General features: G+C 33.7%; 1 protein-coding gene across 1 annotated transcript in view; it reads right to left on the reverse strand.

The window, feature by feature from the left end:
- Positions 1–16,949, reverse strand: part of EYS (eyes shut homolog) — a 1,451,515-nt gene that overhangs the window by 904,353 nt on the left and 530,213 nt on the right. The window contains 2 exon segments of the mRNA XM_045543805.1: positions 4,776–4,854; positions 5,799–5,970. Coding sequence (XP_045399761.1) covers positions 4,776–4,854; positions 5,799–5,970 — 251 coding nt within the window.

Raw genomic sequence — 16,949 nt, forward strand, 5'->3', positions numbered from 1 at the left:
TGCCCATGTTTCTCCATTGCTCTTGTCTCTTTAGCCTAGAAAAATAGTCTAGGACATAAATGAATATCCTTCAGAGGCTGTTATCTGGGCATTGAAGCATACAGAAAGTTAAAATAAATAAATCAGCAAATAAGTAAAATAGATAGGTGATAGACAGATAGACAGATCAATAACTCTCCAAGTGGAGTTGGTAGGGCAGGAGGTATGTCTGATAACTGTATCTCAGTTTCTCGAAGATATTCAATATCCATTATTTGCAGAGCAAATGACCAAAATTACATTTAGATTGCACTTAAGGTATTAACGAAACATGGTACATTTTAAAACATCCTATTTAAACTATAAAAATTGAAGCAGACAGTACTACTGCATGATGAGATGAAAAGGCAGAGAAAGAGGATAGCCCCCAAACTAACCCATCTATAGAAATGTAGTGTATGAAAAGTGATGCATCCCAAATCAACAGACAAATAACAGATCTTATGGTAAAATTTCGTGGAAAAATTGAATATACTTTTTAAAAGAGTCATTAAGATAAATCCCTTCATTTATCAATTGACTAATATATTCACTATGGGTTAAAGCACTAAAAGTGTCATTAATCCTAAAATTATAGTAGATGAGAATATAAGAAAATATTTTAGATATTGCTGTATGAAAGGATTTTATGAGGGGAAATGCAAAGCCCAGAGTCATGAAAAACTGTAAAGAAAAATATGAAAATCTCACAATTTACACATTATATAAACAAGACTGTCCAAGCTCCAGAAAAGATTTTCAACTTTTCAGAATCTTGTACATTTTATTCATACTGTAAAATAAGATATATCAACTAAAAAGTAAAGGGCAAGGAAGCCAAAATAAGAAGGCTATGACAAAGAGAAATTCAAATATTTATATGGAAAACTGCTCAATCTTTGTAGTAACCTGTGAAAATGTAAATTGAAATAATGACATACCACATTTTCCTTAACAAATTAGTCAACAATTACTTAAAATTGTTTAAAACCTAAATAGGATTTGAGAAAGATGGTATGTTCATGTTCTCTCTATTTTTTTTTTTAGTTCAAATGTTTAGGTTACTACATATGTTGCCTTTGCCCCACCCAAGTCAGAGATTCAAGTATGTCCATCGCAAGATGGTGTGTACCGCACCCATTAGGTGTGAACATACCCATCCCCTCCAACCTCCTCCCATCTTCCCGACACCCAATGACTGTTACTACTATATGTGCACTTAAGTGTTGATCAGTTAATACCAATTTGATGGTGAGTACATGTGGTGCTTGTTTTCCATTCTTGTGATACTTCCCTCAGTAGAATGGGCTCCAGCTCTATCCAGGATAATACAAGAAGTGCTAGATCACCAGTGTTTTTTGCGGCTGAGTAGAACTCCATGGTATACATATATCACATTTTATTAATCTACTCATGTGTTGATGGCACTTCGGTGGTTTCCACATCTTTGCAACTGGGAATTGTGCTGCTAAACATTCAAGTGCAGATGTCTTTTTTGTAGAACGTCTTTTGTTCTGTTGGGTAGAAGCTCAGTAATGGGATTGCTAGATCAAATAGTAGTTCTAATTGTAGCTCTTTGAGGTATCTCCACATTACTTTCCACAGAGGTTATACTAGTTTGCAGTCCCACCAGCAGTCTATGAGTGTTCCTATCTCTTCGTATCCATGTGAACATTTATTGTTTTGGGACTTTTTGATAAAAGCCATTCTCACTGGAGTTAAGTGATATCTCATTGTGGTTTTGATTTTCATTTCCTTGATGATTAGAGATGTTGAGCATTTTTTCATATGTTTCTTGGCCATTAGTGTACCTTCTTTTGAAAATTTTCTGTTCATGTCCTTTGCTTACTTTTTGATAGGGTTGTTTGATTTTTCCTTGCTGATTTTCCTGAGTTTTTTACAGATTCTACTTATCAGCCCTTTATTGGATGTGTAGCATGCAAATATTTTCTACCATTATGTAGGTTGTCTGTTTGCTCTCATGATAGTTTCCTTGGCTGTGCAGAAGCTTTTTAATTTGATCAGGTCTCATTTATTTATTTTTGTTGTTGCTGTGATTGCCTTTGGGTCTTTTCATAAATTCTTTACCTATGCCAATGTCTTTAAGAGTTTTTCCAACATTTTCTTCTAGAATTTTTATAGTTTCATTGCCTTAGGTCTAAGTCTGCTATCTACTGTGAGTTGATTTTTGCGAGAGGTGAGAGGTGAGGATCCTGTTTCAGTCTTCTACATGTGGCTACCCAATTTTCCAATTCACTGATTGAATAAGGATTCTTTTCGCCAGTATGTTTTTGTTTGCTTTGCCAAAGATTAAATGGCTACATGAGGATGGTTTTATATCTGGATTCTCAGTTCTGTTCCATTGGCCTATGTCTCCGTTCTTGTGCCAGTACCATGCTGTTTTAGTTACTGTAGCCTTATAGTATAGCTTAAAGTCTGGTAAATTGATGCCTCCCAATTTGTTCTTTTTGCTTAAGATTGCTTTTGCTATATAGGGTCTTCTATGATTCCATATGAAGTGTAGAATGATTTTTTCTAGATCTGTGACAAATTATGTTGGTATTTTAATAGGGATTGCACTGAATCTGTAGATCACTTTGGATACTACAGACATTTTAACAACATTGATTCTGCCGACCTATGAGCATGGTATCGTTTTTCACCTGTTTACGTCCCCTGCTATTTCCTTCCTCAGTGTTTCATAGCTCTCCCCATGGAGGTCTTTCCTTAGTTAAATATATTTTTTAGGTATTTTATTTTCTTTGTTGCTATTGTGAAGGATATTTATTCTTTGATTTGGTTCTCAGTTTGACTGTTGTTGGTGTATAGGAATGCTACTGATTTCTGTATATTGATTTTGTAAGCTGAGACCTTGCTGAATTTTTCTTAATCAATTCCAGTAGTCTGATGGCAGAATCTTTGAGGTTTTCTAGATAAAAGATCATATCATCAGCAAAGAGCGATAGTTTGACCTCTTCTCCTCCCATTTGGATGCCTTTGATTTCCTTCTCTTTTCTGATTGCTCTGGCTAGGACTTCCAGCACCTATGTTGAATAGAAGTGGTGATAGAGGGCAACACTGTCTGGTTACCATTCCAAGCAGAAATGCTTTCAATTTTTCCCCATTCAGTATGATGTTGGCTGCAGGTTTGTCATATACGGTTTAATCATTTTTAGGTAAGCCCTATCTATGTCTATTTTGTTATGTATTAGTGTTCAGGCTCTCTTTATGTAAGTGTGGTTCTTCAATGCTTATTTGGAATGCTTTGTGGCTATTAAAAAGAATGAGTCAGTATCCTATGCATTATTAATGGAATGATACCTAAGGTATACTAAGTAAAACAAAGTCACTGGGTAATGAGGATGAGTTCAGTTTTATGTTAAAATAAAAATATTAGGAAACCAAATCTAGAAACATTTAGGTAGAGTTTTAATAATTTGTTTCATAATATTGGATGTGTATATGTACATATGCATATATACATACATGCAAAAAATGTTTATTTATTGATATCCTTTATTCAAAAAGAAGAATGCAATATTTATACTACCAAGAGATATGGTTTTAGAGCTTACTGCAGGTAATATTTACAACAGTGCAAACAAGATATATAGCTTATCCATTCTCTACCAGGGAATTTATTAATTGCATTTCCTTTTCCACCTCAAGTATGGCTTTCACTATCTAAAACAAATAAACATAATATCAATAGGTTATTAATTTTTTTAAAGCTAGTGTGTATCAGAAAATGTGCTAATTGATTTGTATGCATCATCTCATTTAATCCTCACAACAACCTGAGGTAGTTACTATGATTACCTTCATTAAATAGCTAAATCAAAACTTCAAAATATAAGTAATCCATCCCAGAACACACATTAGGTAAGTAGTAACACAGTCATTCCCTCCTGGTTATCCCTGAATGCATTTAACCACTCCATCACCCTCTCTACTAAGTATCTTACTAAGTATCTACCATGTCTCCTGTGCATCCTCACACGATGACCCTATGATGCTGGAACTATTATAGTGATGTTTTACTGATGAGGGAGAGGGACACAAAGGATTTACATGAAATTCCTATAGTCTCACCATACCAAAGGCTATTTTTAGTCCCTATGCTTCCTTCCTTTATCATATTATTGCAAGCCAAGTAGGATTTGGAAGAACTCCCCATTATTCCAGAAAGACTCACAAGATCCTCAAGCACCAGGAATGACCATAGTCTTCAGGCAACCAACATTTCTCAACAGAGGCAGCATTATATATGAAATACTATGTATCAATCATACCACCACAGACACCAAGAGATTGAGAGATGGATCCTGAGACATTATAGGCATATCCCACCTCTTGGTATATCTATCCAGTATTTGCTTTATCCTTGTAATGTCTGGATTGACTTAATCCTGTCTCATCCCTGCAGATTCACAGATACCTCTGTGTGCTAAGACCAGGGAAGAAGGGGCAGATGGTAAAACATAAGCCATCTGAGCTCCTGTTGATAATGGCCACTTCCAGGATTTAGTTTAGAGAAAACTCCAGATTGCAGAAGTTTATGATAATAAGAGACAAAGAGGGGAAAGGTGAAAAACAATTCTGTGATTTATAGTTTTGCTTGCAGTAGTCAAGCAATTACACAGAGATCTGTGTAATTATCAACTGTTGAGGAAATGACTATGAAACCTACAGCAAGGAGTTTAATTTTTCTTTTAAATTAAATTCTTATATATCTTCAGTAGAATAATACAACTTACATTAATCTTGATTTCACATTGTGTGCCAGTCCATTCTGTATCACATGAACATGGATGCTCATTAATGAGATCTGTGCACCTGAAACATAGAATTAAGATTAAATTTTCAAGTAAGTAGACATTAAAGAAAAACTTTAAGAGAGTTTCACCACTTAAAATTTTCTTTTCTAGCTCAGACAAAAAAAAAAAAAAAAACACTTCCATGAGCAATAGAAAGCAGAGTCTATTCCTGGCTCCTCATCCTTGAAGGTGACTGGACTGAAAGAACCGATCAATGTTTATTTTTCCCATCTTCCCAATGGCAATGGAAAGAAGAAACAATTTTAAAAGATAAAAAGTGTGTTTAGGGGTTATGTAAGACACTGAAGTCTGTTATGACCAAACTGCATTGCAATGAGCTATGCACTTTTATACTTCCTTCCCTGCTTACAAAGTCAGTGGCACGTCTAGAAAAGAAAAGTAATGCTGCAGCAGGTAGCATGGTACATCTGTAATATATTCTTCTTTGCCACCTGCATCTCCTAGAAATAACCCCACTCTAGATTCATATAAACTAATATTCTATCCATGAGCCTGAGCATTATTATACAATTTCATGGAGTTATTAAATATCTTTCACATATACAGGGATAAAAGAATTAGTCTAATTAGGAACATTTTATGTACTAAGTGTGTGGTACTATCTTTCCACAGAGCAAATAATAGAATGTCTCATCATCCTACTTGCTACTTCTATTACCATGAGCAGTTACCTTTAAGTATATTAAAATCCAATTAATCCACATGTATTGAAAATTGCTTTATGCTAATGAACAGAAATAAAAGAAGGCAGAGATAATGTATCAGTACATTGCATTAGCTCAAACTGGCAGCATCTGTCATCTTAACTGTACTTAACTCTTGTTTTATAAAAGAGCATAATTAAAATAATCTTTATCAACTTTCCCTTGACATTACATCTTAAATATTGTGAGTTGAATATACTTCCATAGAGTTAATAATAAAAAAAATAAAAATAGCTACCTTCCATGTAGACAAGGATTTGATAGGCAATCATTTGCATTTGCTTCACAGTGTGTTCCGAAAAACTCACTCTTGCAGTCACAGGTATAATGATTGATGCCATCGATACAAGCTCCATCATGGAGACAGGGCTCTGATAGGCATTCATCTATATTTACTTCACAATCGATGCCTACATTAGAACAGACAAGACAAAACACGAGACCATTTAAATGCAAAACTCAAAGGTTTGTTCCTTATGGTAAACATCACTAAGAAATCAAGACTTCCTCCCCATAATGATAATTTGACATCTTGTAGGAAAAAAAGAACAAAAAAAAATGTTTTTTCAAGGTTAAACATGTTTACTTCTATGAATTCTCAGACTACTAATTTAATATGAATGAGAAAAAACAAAGCACAAGCTTAATCTACTTAGGAGATTTGTTTTTAGTGCGAGGAGTTGTTTGTTGAGAATATTAGTGAATTAATGAATTACATCAAGTTGTTACTGTGAATACTAATTCACAGTTTTTTTGGTAATGGTCATTGAAAGTCAAACATTTCTTACCTACAGGAATTAAGAAAGAGTTTGAAGTTTCCTAAATGTGGTCTTGGTGAATCTATTAATGGGCAGTCAGATTTCTAACTATAATCTAACTTTGAGGTTTTCAAAGGTTAAGTTGTGAATATTTATTAAGAACTACCATGTGCCACCTCTATGCTCAACTAGGGGTACTGATTTAAAAAAAAAAGTCCTTGTTAACACAGAAATGTTGCCAAGGAGACAGTATTTATAGATAGCAAGCATCTAGAGAATAACATAAGCAGAGCTTAATGAAAAGCAAGACTGTGTTTCATGTTTCACATGTTTAAAATATCAGGAAAAAGTGGAGAATCATTACAAATTGGCTAGAATAATCCTTTTGTTCATTGTGTCTATTTGTACTGAGCATCTAGTAATAAAAACTACCATTGATTGAGCACTTAGTGGTGTGCCCTGTTCAGAAGGCTTTAAGCACATTATCTTAGTTAATGCTCATCAAACCTGCAGGCATATCTCATTAACCCCAACTCTCTGGTGAGTAAACAAGAGTTCAGAGTTTAAGCAAGGCTTCCAGATCACACAGGCCATAACAGCAGATCAGGACACAAATCCTGTTTCCTCTGACTTACACTTCTAATCATTACTTTAAATCACCTACACGGCAATTGCTGTGATATGTGCATAAGTTGCTATGCTGAGTAATATGGTAGATACCAATCAGAAAATGTGGCACTTGTGCCAATAATATGTACTTGGGAATAATGTGTACTTGGGAATAAACATCAGTAATACATTTATTACAATGAAGAATATAATAATGATAGTAATAATGATAATAGCTGATACCTGGAGCTCTTACTACATGCCAGGTACATTAAATCTCAAAATTTCATGACACAGTTTTATTTCCCACTCATACTCCATAGCTAGGGTGCACTACATATTCTCTTTACATTGTCTTCACTTGGGGACCCAGATTAATGAAGCATATTCTATACGGGACATTGGCATTACTGTTCAAGGTCCTATAAAATTCTAATTCATTTAGAAAATATCCTTTGATATCTCCTAAAATGAAGCCAATCTCCTAAAAATGGCTAACATCATTTATCATATTCTTCTTAGAGCATATTTATTGAATTGTCTTGTCTGCCACACTTGATTATTAGCTACTTGAGCATAGAGATCATACCGATTTACTTTTACCTCATGCAAACTGTGAAATACAAAACTGCCTTTCTTGCCTCTCCTGGCAACAGGGTTTGACTAGCGTCACTATTCAAGGGCTTAGGTAGTGTTCATCCACCAATATGAGATCTCTCACAACAGTTCATTGGACCAAAGAACCTACTTTATAGCAAAGCATAGTAGGAATCAGATAACCATGGGATCCCCTGGTTTTATAATATAACACACCACCCAAAAGTTGCTACGTACACCTAAGGTGCCAGTTTGGGGATGAGAGCTTGCAGGAATGGGACACCATCTTAAAGGATGCAGCTTACAGTCCACATCAATAACCATTATATGATGTTCTGTCCCCAATAGATATAATACATGGAATTGGAAGCCAAGGGGTAAAAGTAAGCCCAAGTATCATTATTCTTTTTGAACAATTGTAGAATTTGTGCTTTACATTATAGGTTTCATAGATCTAGAGGCCCTGATTACCAAGAATGGGATCCTTGTTCCAGAGGATACCATGAGAGTCTGTTTTTGAAATTTATGGCTACTCTGGGCTCTTTGTGCTAAGAAACCATCAGTCAAGGAAAGAATTTCCTTACTATGCCATGGACTGAATGCTTTTGTCCCCCTGAAATTCACATGTTGAAATCCTAACCCTCAAGGTGATGGTACTAGAACATGGGCCTTTGGGGAGCTATTTACACCAGGAGGGCAAAGCCCTAACGAATGGGATTAGTGCCCTTATAAAATAGGCCCAGAAGATCCATCCACCATAAGTCCTTCTACCATGTGAGGATACAACTAGAGGGCACTATCTAGGAGCCAGAAAGTGGCTCTCACCAGACACCATATCTGCTGCCACCTTGATCTTGGACTTTCCAGCCTTCATAACTGTAAGACATAAACTTCTGTTATTTATAAGCCACCCAGTTTATGGTATTTTGTTATAGAAGCCTGAATAGACTAAGATACGGGAATAACTGATGTTGATGATCAGTGAGCAGTAAGGTGCTATTATAAAATAGGCACAGGGAAAAAAAAAACATTTGATATTAATGTGATCTAGTGGAAAAAGTCTTGGTAGTCCATTGCCCAATATTGTTAAGAAATGTACAAACACAGGAGCCACAGCCTTACTAGGACATCAGAACTCTCAGGCATAAGGTTCTAGGTTATCTCACATAGTAATCCGCTAGACCAGTATATTTACCAGCCAAAGATGGGGGTAATATAAACTGCACAGGAGAGGAGAAAGATGAATATCAGCTGCAGCACCAAGACCAGCTTCAGTGACAGAAATTGTAGTTCTTGCCAATAATCCTCCTCTTGTATATTTACTCAGGAAGAGACAAATAAAAATTTGGGGTATCTGTTTCCAGATGAGGTGTGTTCATTTGAGAAAGCAGGTAGATCTGAGCAGCACAAAGGGTTAACTACAATAAATGAAGTGATGACCATCCTAGATTCCGATTCAGAAGAGAAACACTCATTTCCACAAATGCTGGAGAAGTTGCTTACCAACAGTTCAGAGCTGAATTCTTCCTCAGGAACTGAATTGCCCTTGGCCAAAGGGGGCTGCCTTGTACAAGTTTAGGCTGCCTTCATCTTTTGCTGTGAGGTGTATGAAGGTGACTCAATATGGCTCAACTTTGAAGGACTAAATCTACTTTGGAGTCCTTAGAGGGATCAACTGAGGCTTCTGTTATATCTTAACTCAACATCTTCCTTTCCCAGTCCTACTTCTCTTTCTCCCTCACAGGCATTATTATTGATAGCCCTCCCTAATCAGTGATCTGCATGTAAATCTCAGTCTCTTTCTTGGGAAGCCTGACTTATGAAAAATTTCCAGGAAATGAATATTTTCCTTAGAAATAAGTTTTAATTTTTTGTCATAAAATTAAAAAAATATTGAAAGTAAATAGTTATTAGCAAAACATATACCATTAGTAAAAAGATTGGTAGTATATAAATACTAGATATATTAAGTACTGGGTTAAACCAGCATGGATTAAACATTTAATTAACAATCATTTTGCTAATATTCTCACTGTTTGGAAAGATTTTATGGGGATATTATGTCTATTTTCAAAAGCTCTCCAAGGAACTTTACTGATGCTTTATTTTTCTGTCTATAAATATCACAGGATTGGACAGAGGCTTTTAAAATTCATTACAGTAGTCCTTAGAGCTTTGGGCAAAGGACAAGTATCAATAAATATTTGATGATAAAAATGATGATGATTATAATGATGTTCATTTAGATCTTGTCTCGCCTCATCTTTTCATACCTCTTTCATGAAAAGAATGAGGGCGAGTCTTCAATATTAGGCAATGATTAAATGAAGCCTTCTGTCTCTTAGCCTTCATTACCATAGGAATATGGCCTGACATTAGAGAACTTCATAGTTCATTGGAAAAGTCATAAAAACAATCATTATGTCATTAAAAGGAACTTTTAAAGAAGAGATTCAAAATACTCTTCACAAAATTGCTAAAACAAGCAAAAACAATATTCTGATTCATGTGAGTTACTTATTTAGATCATAGTAGATGGGTGAGTCAAGAAAGGCATGTAAAATGAGGCCTGTGTTTCATTGGGGAATTATATCCAGAGCTTTGAAAAGTCAGAAGTTTTTCAAGGTGAAGATATGCAGTATATATGTAAATACAAACAGGTATGAGGACTGGTTAAAACTGGAAGAGTTTAGGCAATAGAAAATATTAATATTCATAAGAGATTTTATAGATGAGTCATATTCCTGTTCTAATGTATAGATAACCATTTATTACCTCAGGACCCTATGTGTTGACTCAGATTAACATGTTTAAATACTGTCAGAACTCATCAACTTCACACATTCATACACATGCACGTGATTATAATTTACCAACTCACATTAATACTAATAAATTCAGGGGATTTTATTTCAAACAAATTATTTGATCCCTTGCTAATATATTATAGAAAATACCTTATTATTTAAACTACTATTTACCTAATAATTTCTGCTATGGTTAAAATAAACACTACATGACTCCATTTGTGTAAGGCACCTTAACTAATCAAATTCATAGAAACAGAATAGAATGCTGGTTGCCAGAGCTTAGAGGGTAGAGAAATTGAGGAGTTGTTGCTTAACGCATATAAAATTTCAGTTATGCAAGATGAATAAGTTCTACAGATCTGCTATACAGATCTGCTACTATGGTATGTGCACTTTAGAATATGTTATGAAGATAAATCTCATGTTAAGTGTTCTTACCACAAAAAATTGATAAATAACACATAAAAGAATATGAAAAAATTCTGGAAGATGATGGATATGTTTATCATCTTGATTGTGGTGGTGGTATCATGGGCATATGCATATGACCAAACTCATCAAGGGGTACATATTGTATTAAATGTGTGGAATTCTTTTGGATATCAATTATGTCATAAAGCCAAAAACAAACTCTTATTAACCATATACAAAAAAATAAATTCTATCTCAAAGGGCTATTGTGAGAATTAAACATGCCTACACAAAGTTACTGCATTGTAAGTACCTCCAAGGACACATTTTAGAAACTATTACTCTATCAAGTCTAACGGAGCACCTCAAATGTTCCTGTGTGCATCCTTGAGCTTCAACCATCAGATCTGCCACACTCCACCTTCCAACTCATAAATGTGAAAAGTGAGATCATTAAGATTAATTTTATGACTAATTACATATAAAGATAAATGCATACAAGTTTTTGTTTCTGATTCTGCATACCTTATTCCTTCTACTTCAACATTACAATCTTATTTCATCCTGTATGTATATCCCAATCTTTATATAATGAAGAAACTACTTCAGTAGACTATACTGAATAGGATATATAAAAAGTCTGCCATAAAAAAAAAAGTTTGGGAAGAAATAATAATTTCGTGAAAAGAATTTTGTTTTAGGCTACTTGTGTGAAACTAAGAAAGAATATTTAAATATGCTTAAAATGTGAATATAGGACAAGTTTTATTCAAATAAACAAGGCTGATATTAAGTGGAATATACTAGTATGACTAGTGGAAAAACAATGAAATGCTTATGTAACTAACCATTGGGTGTTGTTCACCCTTCTTGGTGGCCCCAACCTCTCTACAGTGACCGTCCAGACTTCTCCATGATCTATCAAGAAGTTATATGTGGCACAGAAACATTAGGGCATGCATTTGTCAGACCAATCATTACATAGTTTTATTATAACTCTGAAGATAAATATAACAAATCAATAAAAATTATTTCTTATACCATTGAGCCCATATTTCCTTAAATTTTTTAAGTTTTACTAGCTTGTAACTTTTTGTATTTTACAACAATCAGAAATGAATTAGTCAACCTTTAATTGCTATTATTAGTTAAAATTATACTTCTACAAACAGAAGATGCATCTTAACCACTTGAAATTTGTCTTTAATAATTAAAAAAAATGAGAGTAAAAGGCCTACAATTATGTGATTGGAAGCTGACACATGGAGACATTTTAGAGTCCGGCTCTCTGAACAAAAAAATTTGTGACATTTTGCAATGTATTTTTCTCTCATTTCTGACAATTCTACCAAGAAACCAGCAATCAATGAAAACCTGAAAGTGTTTATTCTTCATTTGAATGGGCCCAAACCCAGCATTAGATGAAATATAAAGATTTTGTTTATCCCTTACCCTCTAGGTTATGCACAGACACATTCTGACGTAAAGATTGATATAAGTTCAATGAGTCAATCAAACACATCTAAGAGAAACCCTTTGGGAAAACAAGGCAGACCTACCAGGACCTACCAGTCACTCAGCCCAAGCTGTGAAACAAAACGCTCCAAGTAGAAAATAAATGTGCATCATTAGAACCAAAAAGGGACTTAAAACTTATACAATTTTGGAGACCTTCTTTAATTAAAAACAACAACAACAACAAAAAAAAACACATGGTTGCAAATACAAAATTCAGCACAATATCTTAGAAGAACCCTTTCTACATAAAGGGTCTAAAGTTTAAACTTAGTAGCTTCATAGTAAATTCATCTCTAGTTGCTATTATCCTTAATATAGAGCAGCATGGAAAAAATGTAAAATTTTAAGAGCGATATAATTTCCATTGTTCTCCATGTCCCTAATTTTATAATTTACATAAGAACCACACTTTAAAGACTAGGTCAATTTTGTCATAGGACTGAATATCCATGCTTAAAAATATCAAGAGAACTTGTTGCTTTTAGATAATATTCCAACATTAAAAGAACATCTTACTGGAAGTGCTAATTTTAATCCTTTAACAAATAGCATAACATTTTGCTTACACAAAAGGTATGGGGAACAGCTTATGAGCTGCACATAATTCATAGTTTGATAAAAGAGATTATTGTTTCTGAAGTAGCATTTCAAAAACAATGTCTTGTTTTTTTCTGCTCTTACCTTAGTTATTTCTTTTCTCCTGCTGGGTTTGGGATTGGCATAATCTTTTTTTTCTCATTCCTTGAGATGATTCATTAGATTGTTAATTTGTGATCTTTCTGTCTTTTCAATGTAGGCATTCAAGGGTATCAACTTTCCTCTTAGGACCACTTTTGCTGAATCTCACAGACTTGGATAACTTGTGTCTCCTTTGTCATATACTTCAAAGAATCTTTTGATTTCCATCTTAATTTTCGCCTTGACCCAATAATCATTTAGCAGTAGCTGGTTTATTTTCCGTGACCTTGTGTAGGATTGAGTGTTTCCATTGGAATTGATTTCTAATTTTATTCCACTGTGGTCTGAGAAGATAGATGGTATAATTCCTGTTTTTTAAAATTTGTGGAGATCTGTTTTGTGGCCTAGGATGTGATCAATCTTAGAGAATGTTCCGTGAGCTGATGAAAAGAACGTATATTCAGCAATTTTTGGATAACATGTTCTGTAAATTTCTGTTAGGCCCATTTGTTCTAGAGTTCCATTTAAGTCCATTGTTTCTTTGTTTATTTTATGCTTGGATGATCTGCCCCATTCTGTCAGTGGGGTGTTGAAGTCCCTGGCTATTACAATGCTGCTATTATACAAAAGATTAATGAAACAAAAAGTTGGTTCTTTGGAAAGATAAACAAAATCGACAGCCTCTCACTAGATCAATCAGAAACAGAAAAGAAAGGACCTTAATAAGCTCAATAAAAAATTAAAAAGTACATATTACAAGTGATACCATGGAGATACAAAATATCATCTCTGAATTATGTAAAAATCTCTGTACAGAAACTTGAAAACATTGAGGAAATGGATGAATTCCTGAAAACACACAACTTCCCCAGGCTCAGGCAGGAAGAAATAGAACTCCTGAACAGCCAAATATCAAGTAACAAAACTGAAGCAGTAGTAAAAAATCTTCCAATAAAAAAAAAGTCCTGCACCAGAGGATTTCACAGGTGAATTTTACCAGAACTACAAAGAAGAACAGATACCTATACTGCAGAAATTATTTCATAGCACTGAGGAATAAGTAATCCTCCCCAACTCATTTTATAAGCCAAGATCACCTCGTTACTAAAACCAGGAAATGACACAACAAAAAAAAAGAAAACTACAGACCAATATCCCTTATGAATATAGATAGAAAAATTCTCAATAAAATCCTACCAAACTGATTTCAGCTGCACATCAAAAAAATAATCTACCATGACCAAGTGGGCTTCATCCCAGAGATGTAAGGATGGTTCAACATATGCAAATCTACTAATATAAATGTGATTCACCACATAAATAGAAGCAAAAGACCATATGATCCTCTCAATAGACTCATAAAAAGCATTCAAAAAAATTCAGCACCCTTTTATGATAAGAATTCTTAACAAAATAGGCATAGATGGAACATACCTCAATGCTATAAAAGCCATATATAACAAACCCCATAACCAGCATCATACTGAACAAGGAAAAACTGAAAGTATTCCTGTTTAGAACTGGAACCAGACAAGGTTGCCCACTGTCACCACTTCTGTTCAACATACTATGGGAGGTACTAGCCAGAGCAATCAAGCAAGAAATGGAAATGAAGGGTTCCAAATGGCAAAAGAAGTCAAACTAGCGTTTTTTACTGATGATATGATCTTATATCTAGAAAACCCCGAAGATTCTGCCAAAAGACTCCTGGAATTGATAAATAAATTCAGCAAAATCTCAGGTTACAAAATCAATGTACACAAATCAGTAGCATTCATATATGCCAAAAAGAGTCATGCTGAGAATCAAATAAAAGACTCAATACCTTTCACAATAACAACAAAGAAAATAAAATACCTAGCAATATATTTAACCAAGGAGGTGAAAGACCTCTACAGGGAGAACTATGAAGCACTAATGAACGAAATTGCAGAGGATGTAAACAAATGGAAAAACATATCATGCTCATGGATCAGCAGAATCAACATTGTTAAAATGTCTATACTAACCAAAATGAGGTGGTTAGTTGGCAGGGGGAGTTGGAATAATAGCAGAAAATGTGTTTTTTTGGTGTGTGTGTTTATGTGTGAAGCAAAAATAGTTCCTCAAAATATTACAGAATAAAATAGTTGATAACTAGAATTAAAAGGTAACTTGAAACCAAATTTTAATATCGAGGAGATAATAAAAATAATTTTTTTATTAACACTTGACCCTTATGTACTAGGTAAGCACTGTGATGATAACTATGACACCAGGCTTAGGTACTATTTGTATCCTCATTTTACAGATAACAAAACTTAACCAACAGGAAAATGTATAACCTCTTGAAGATCGGGCTGTTATTAAATAGCAGAGCCGAGATTCAACTGAGGGAGTCAAATATGAGAGTATTCACTACTAAGGATTTGAATAAATTGTATGTATAAGAAATTTAAATTTTATTTTGGAAAAAAATTTTAAAAACTGAAAACTGTGTCAAAGCTAGAGACAATGAGTGCAGTAAAATGGCAGTTTTATCAGTTCAACTGTGGCTCAATAAGGCCTAAATTAGGATGATAGTGGCAATAAAGATAAGTGACACATAAAAGCCATCTCTACTTCTTTTGGACTCATCATCAAATGCCTCCTCCTCCTTCATTTTTATTGTAAAATCATATAAATTTTTTTAATTGGGTAAATAAAAGTAAACAAAAAACTCTCTAATCTCTAATTCCATATTACATATTTTTGTACAACACCATTTTGTGTTTTAATTTATCCACATGCATTCATACCTACATATACTGGCACTTTCACCCTGCCAAAAAAAATTATTATCAATATAATTTTAAGATGTTACGTTATTTTTTTCATTTGGTTACATGATCTTTAGTAATATCATTTAATGATTGCAAATATGTATATTATTCCATGCAGAATATAAACCATAATCTATTTAATTATTTTCATAATAATGGAGATTTGTATAAACATTTACTAATATAAATAACTAATGAAGATCTTTATATATACACAGAGATATATATTCTTCTAGGGTTATTGTTTCTCTAGATAATTTATACAGGAAAATTTTTTTTCTAAGTGAAATTACTATGTCAAATAAATGAATATTTACCCTTACTGGTGTTTACCTCACCAGCAGGCAATAATGTGACTATTAAAACAGGTATAATTTCATTTAAAAATGGCTATTAAAAAATAGCAATATGCAGTAGTAGTGAAGATATAGTCATCAAATAAGCACTTTTACATTCCTGATAGGTCTGCAAAGTATAAAAACCTGCCAAAATGTAGAAAATTACATACTTAGCGAGTAATTTAGCTAAACGCTATAAATAATTTCTTCATATGTAGTAAAAGACAAATATACACAAAAGCATTCTCTATGAAATTCCACTTTAGAAATTTATCCCAAAGAAATTATCAGAAAAGTTTCAAACTATGCCTAGAAAGATGATTATTTTGGTATTTTGATAAAAGTGACAAAGTGGAAAATATATAGATGTATAATTTAGAAATGCATTAATTATATCCTTATGAAATTTTAGGCAGCTATGAAAAACCATGTTATAGAAAATTAATGAATAAAATGGGGGACTTTCAAAACCTCCTGTTGCTAAGTAACATTTCATATGACCAAATCCTATGTCCTGCATAAAACTAGCTTTCATATGTTATGCAAATACTATTATAGCACCATGCAATTGTTATTGTTTACTTATCATAGTATTTTGTAATCTTTACTTTTTAAGTTTTTCTGTAATTTTCATATTTCTACCTTGCACATGTATTTTTTGAGAAAAATTATATTTTGATGGGTTAGACTTAGATGCTGAAAAAAACATTTGATAAACTTTGACATCCCTTCCTGATAAAAACTCTCAACAAACTGGGCATATAAGGAACACATCTAAACAAAACAAAGGCCATATATGACAAACCCACAGTTATTAATAATATTACACTGAATGGGGAAAGGTTGAAAGCTTTTCTTCCAAGATTTGG

Source organism: Lemur catta, chromosome 2, assembly GCF_020740605.2.
Source record: "Lemur catta isolate mLemCat1 chromosome 2, mLemCat1.pri, whole genome shotgun sequence".
In the NCBI taxonomy this organism is placed as follows: Eukaryota; Metazoa; Chordata; class Mammalia; order Primates; family Lemuridae; genus Lemur; species Lemur catta.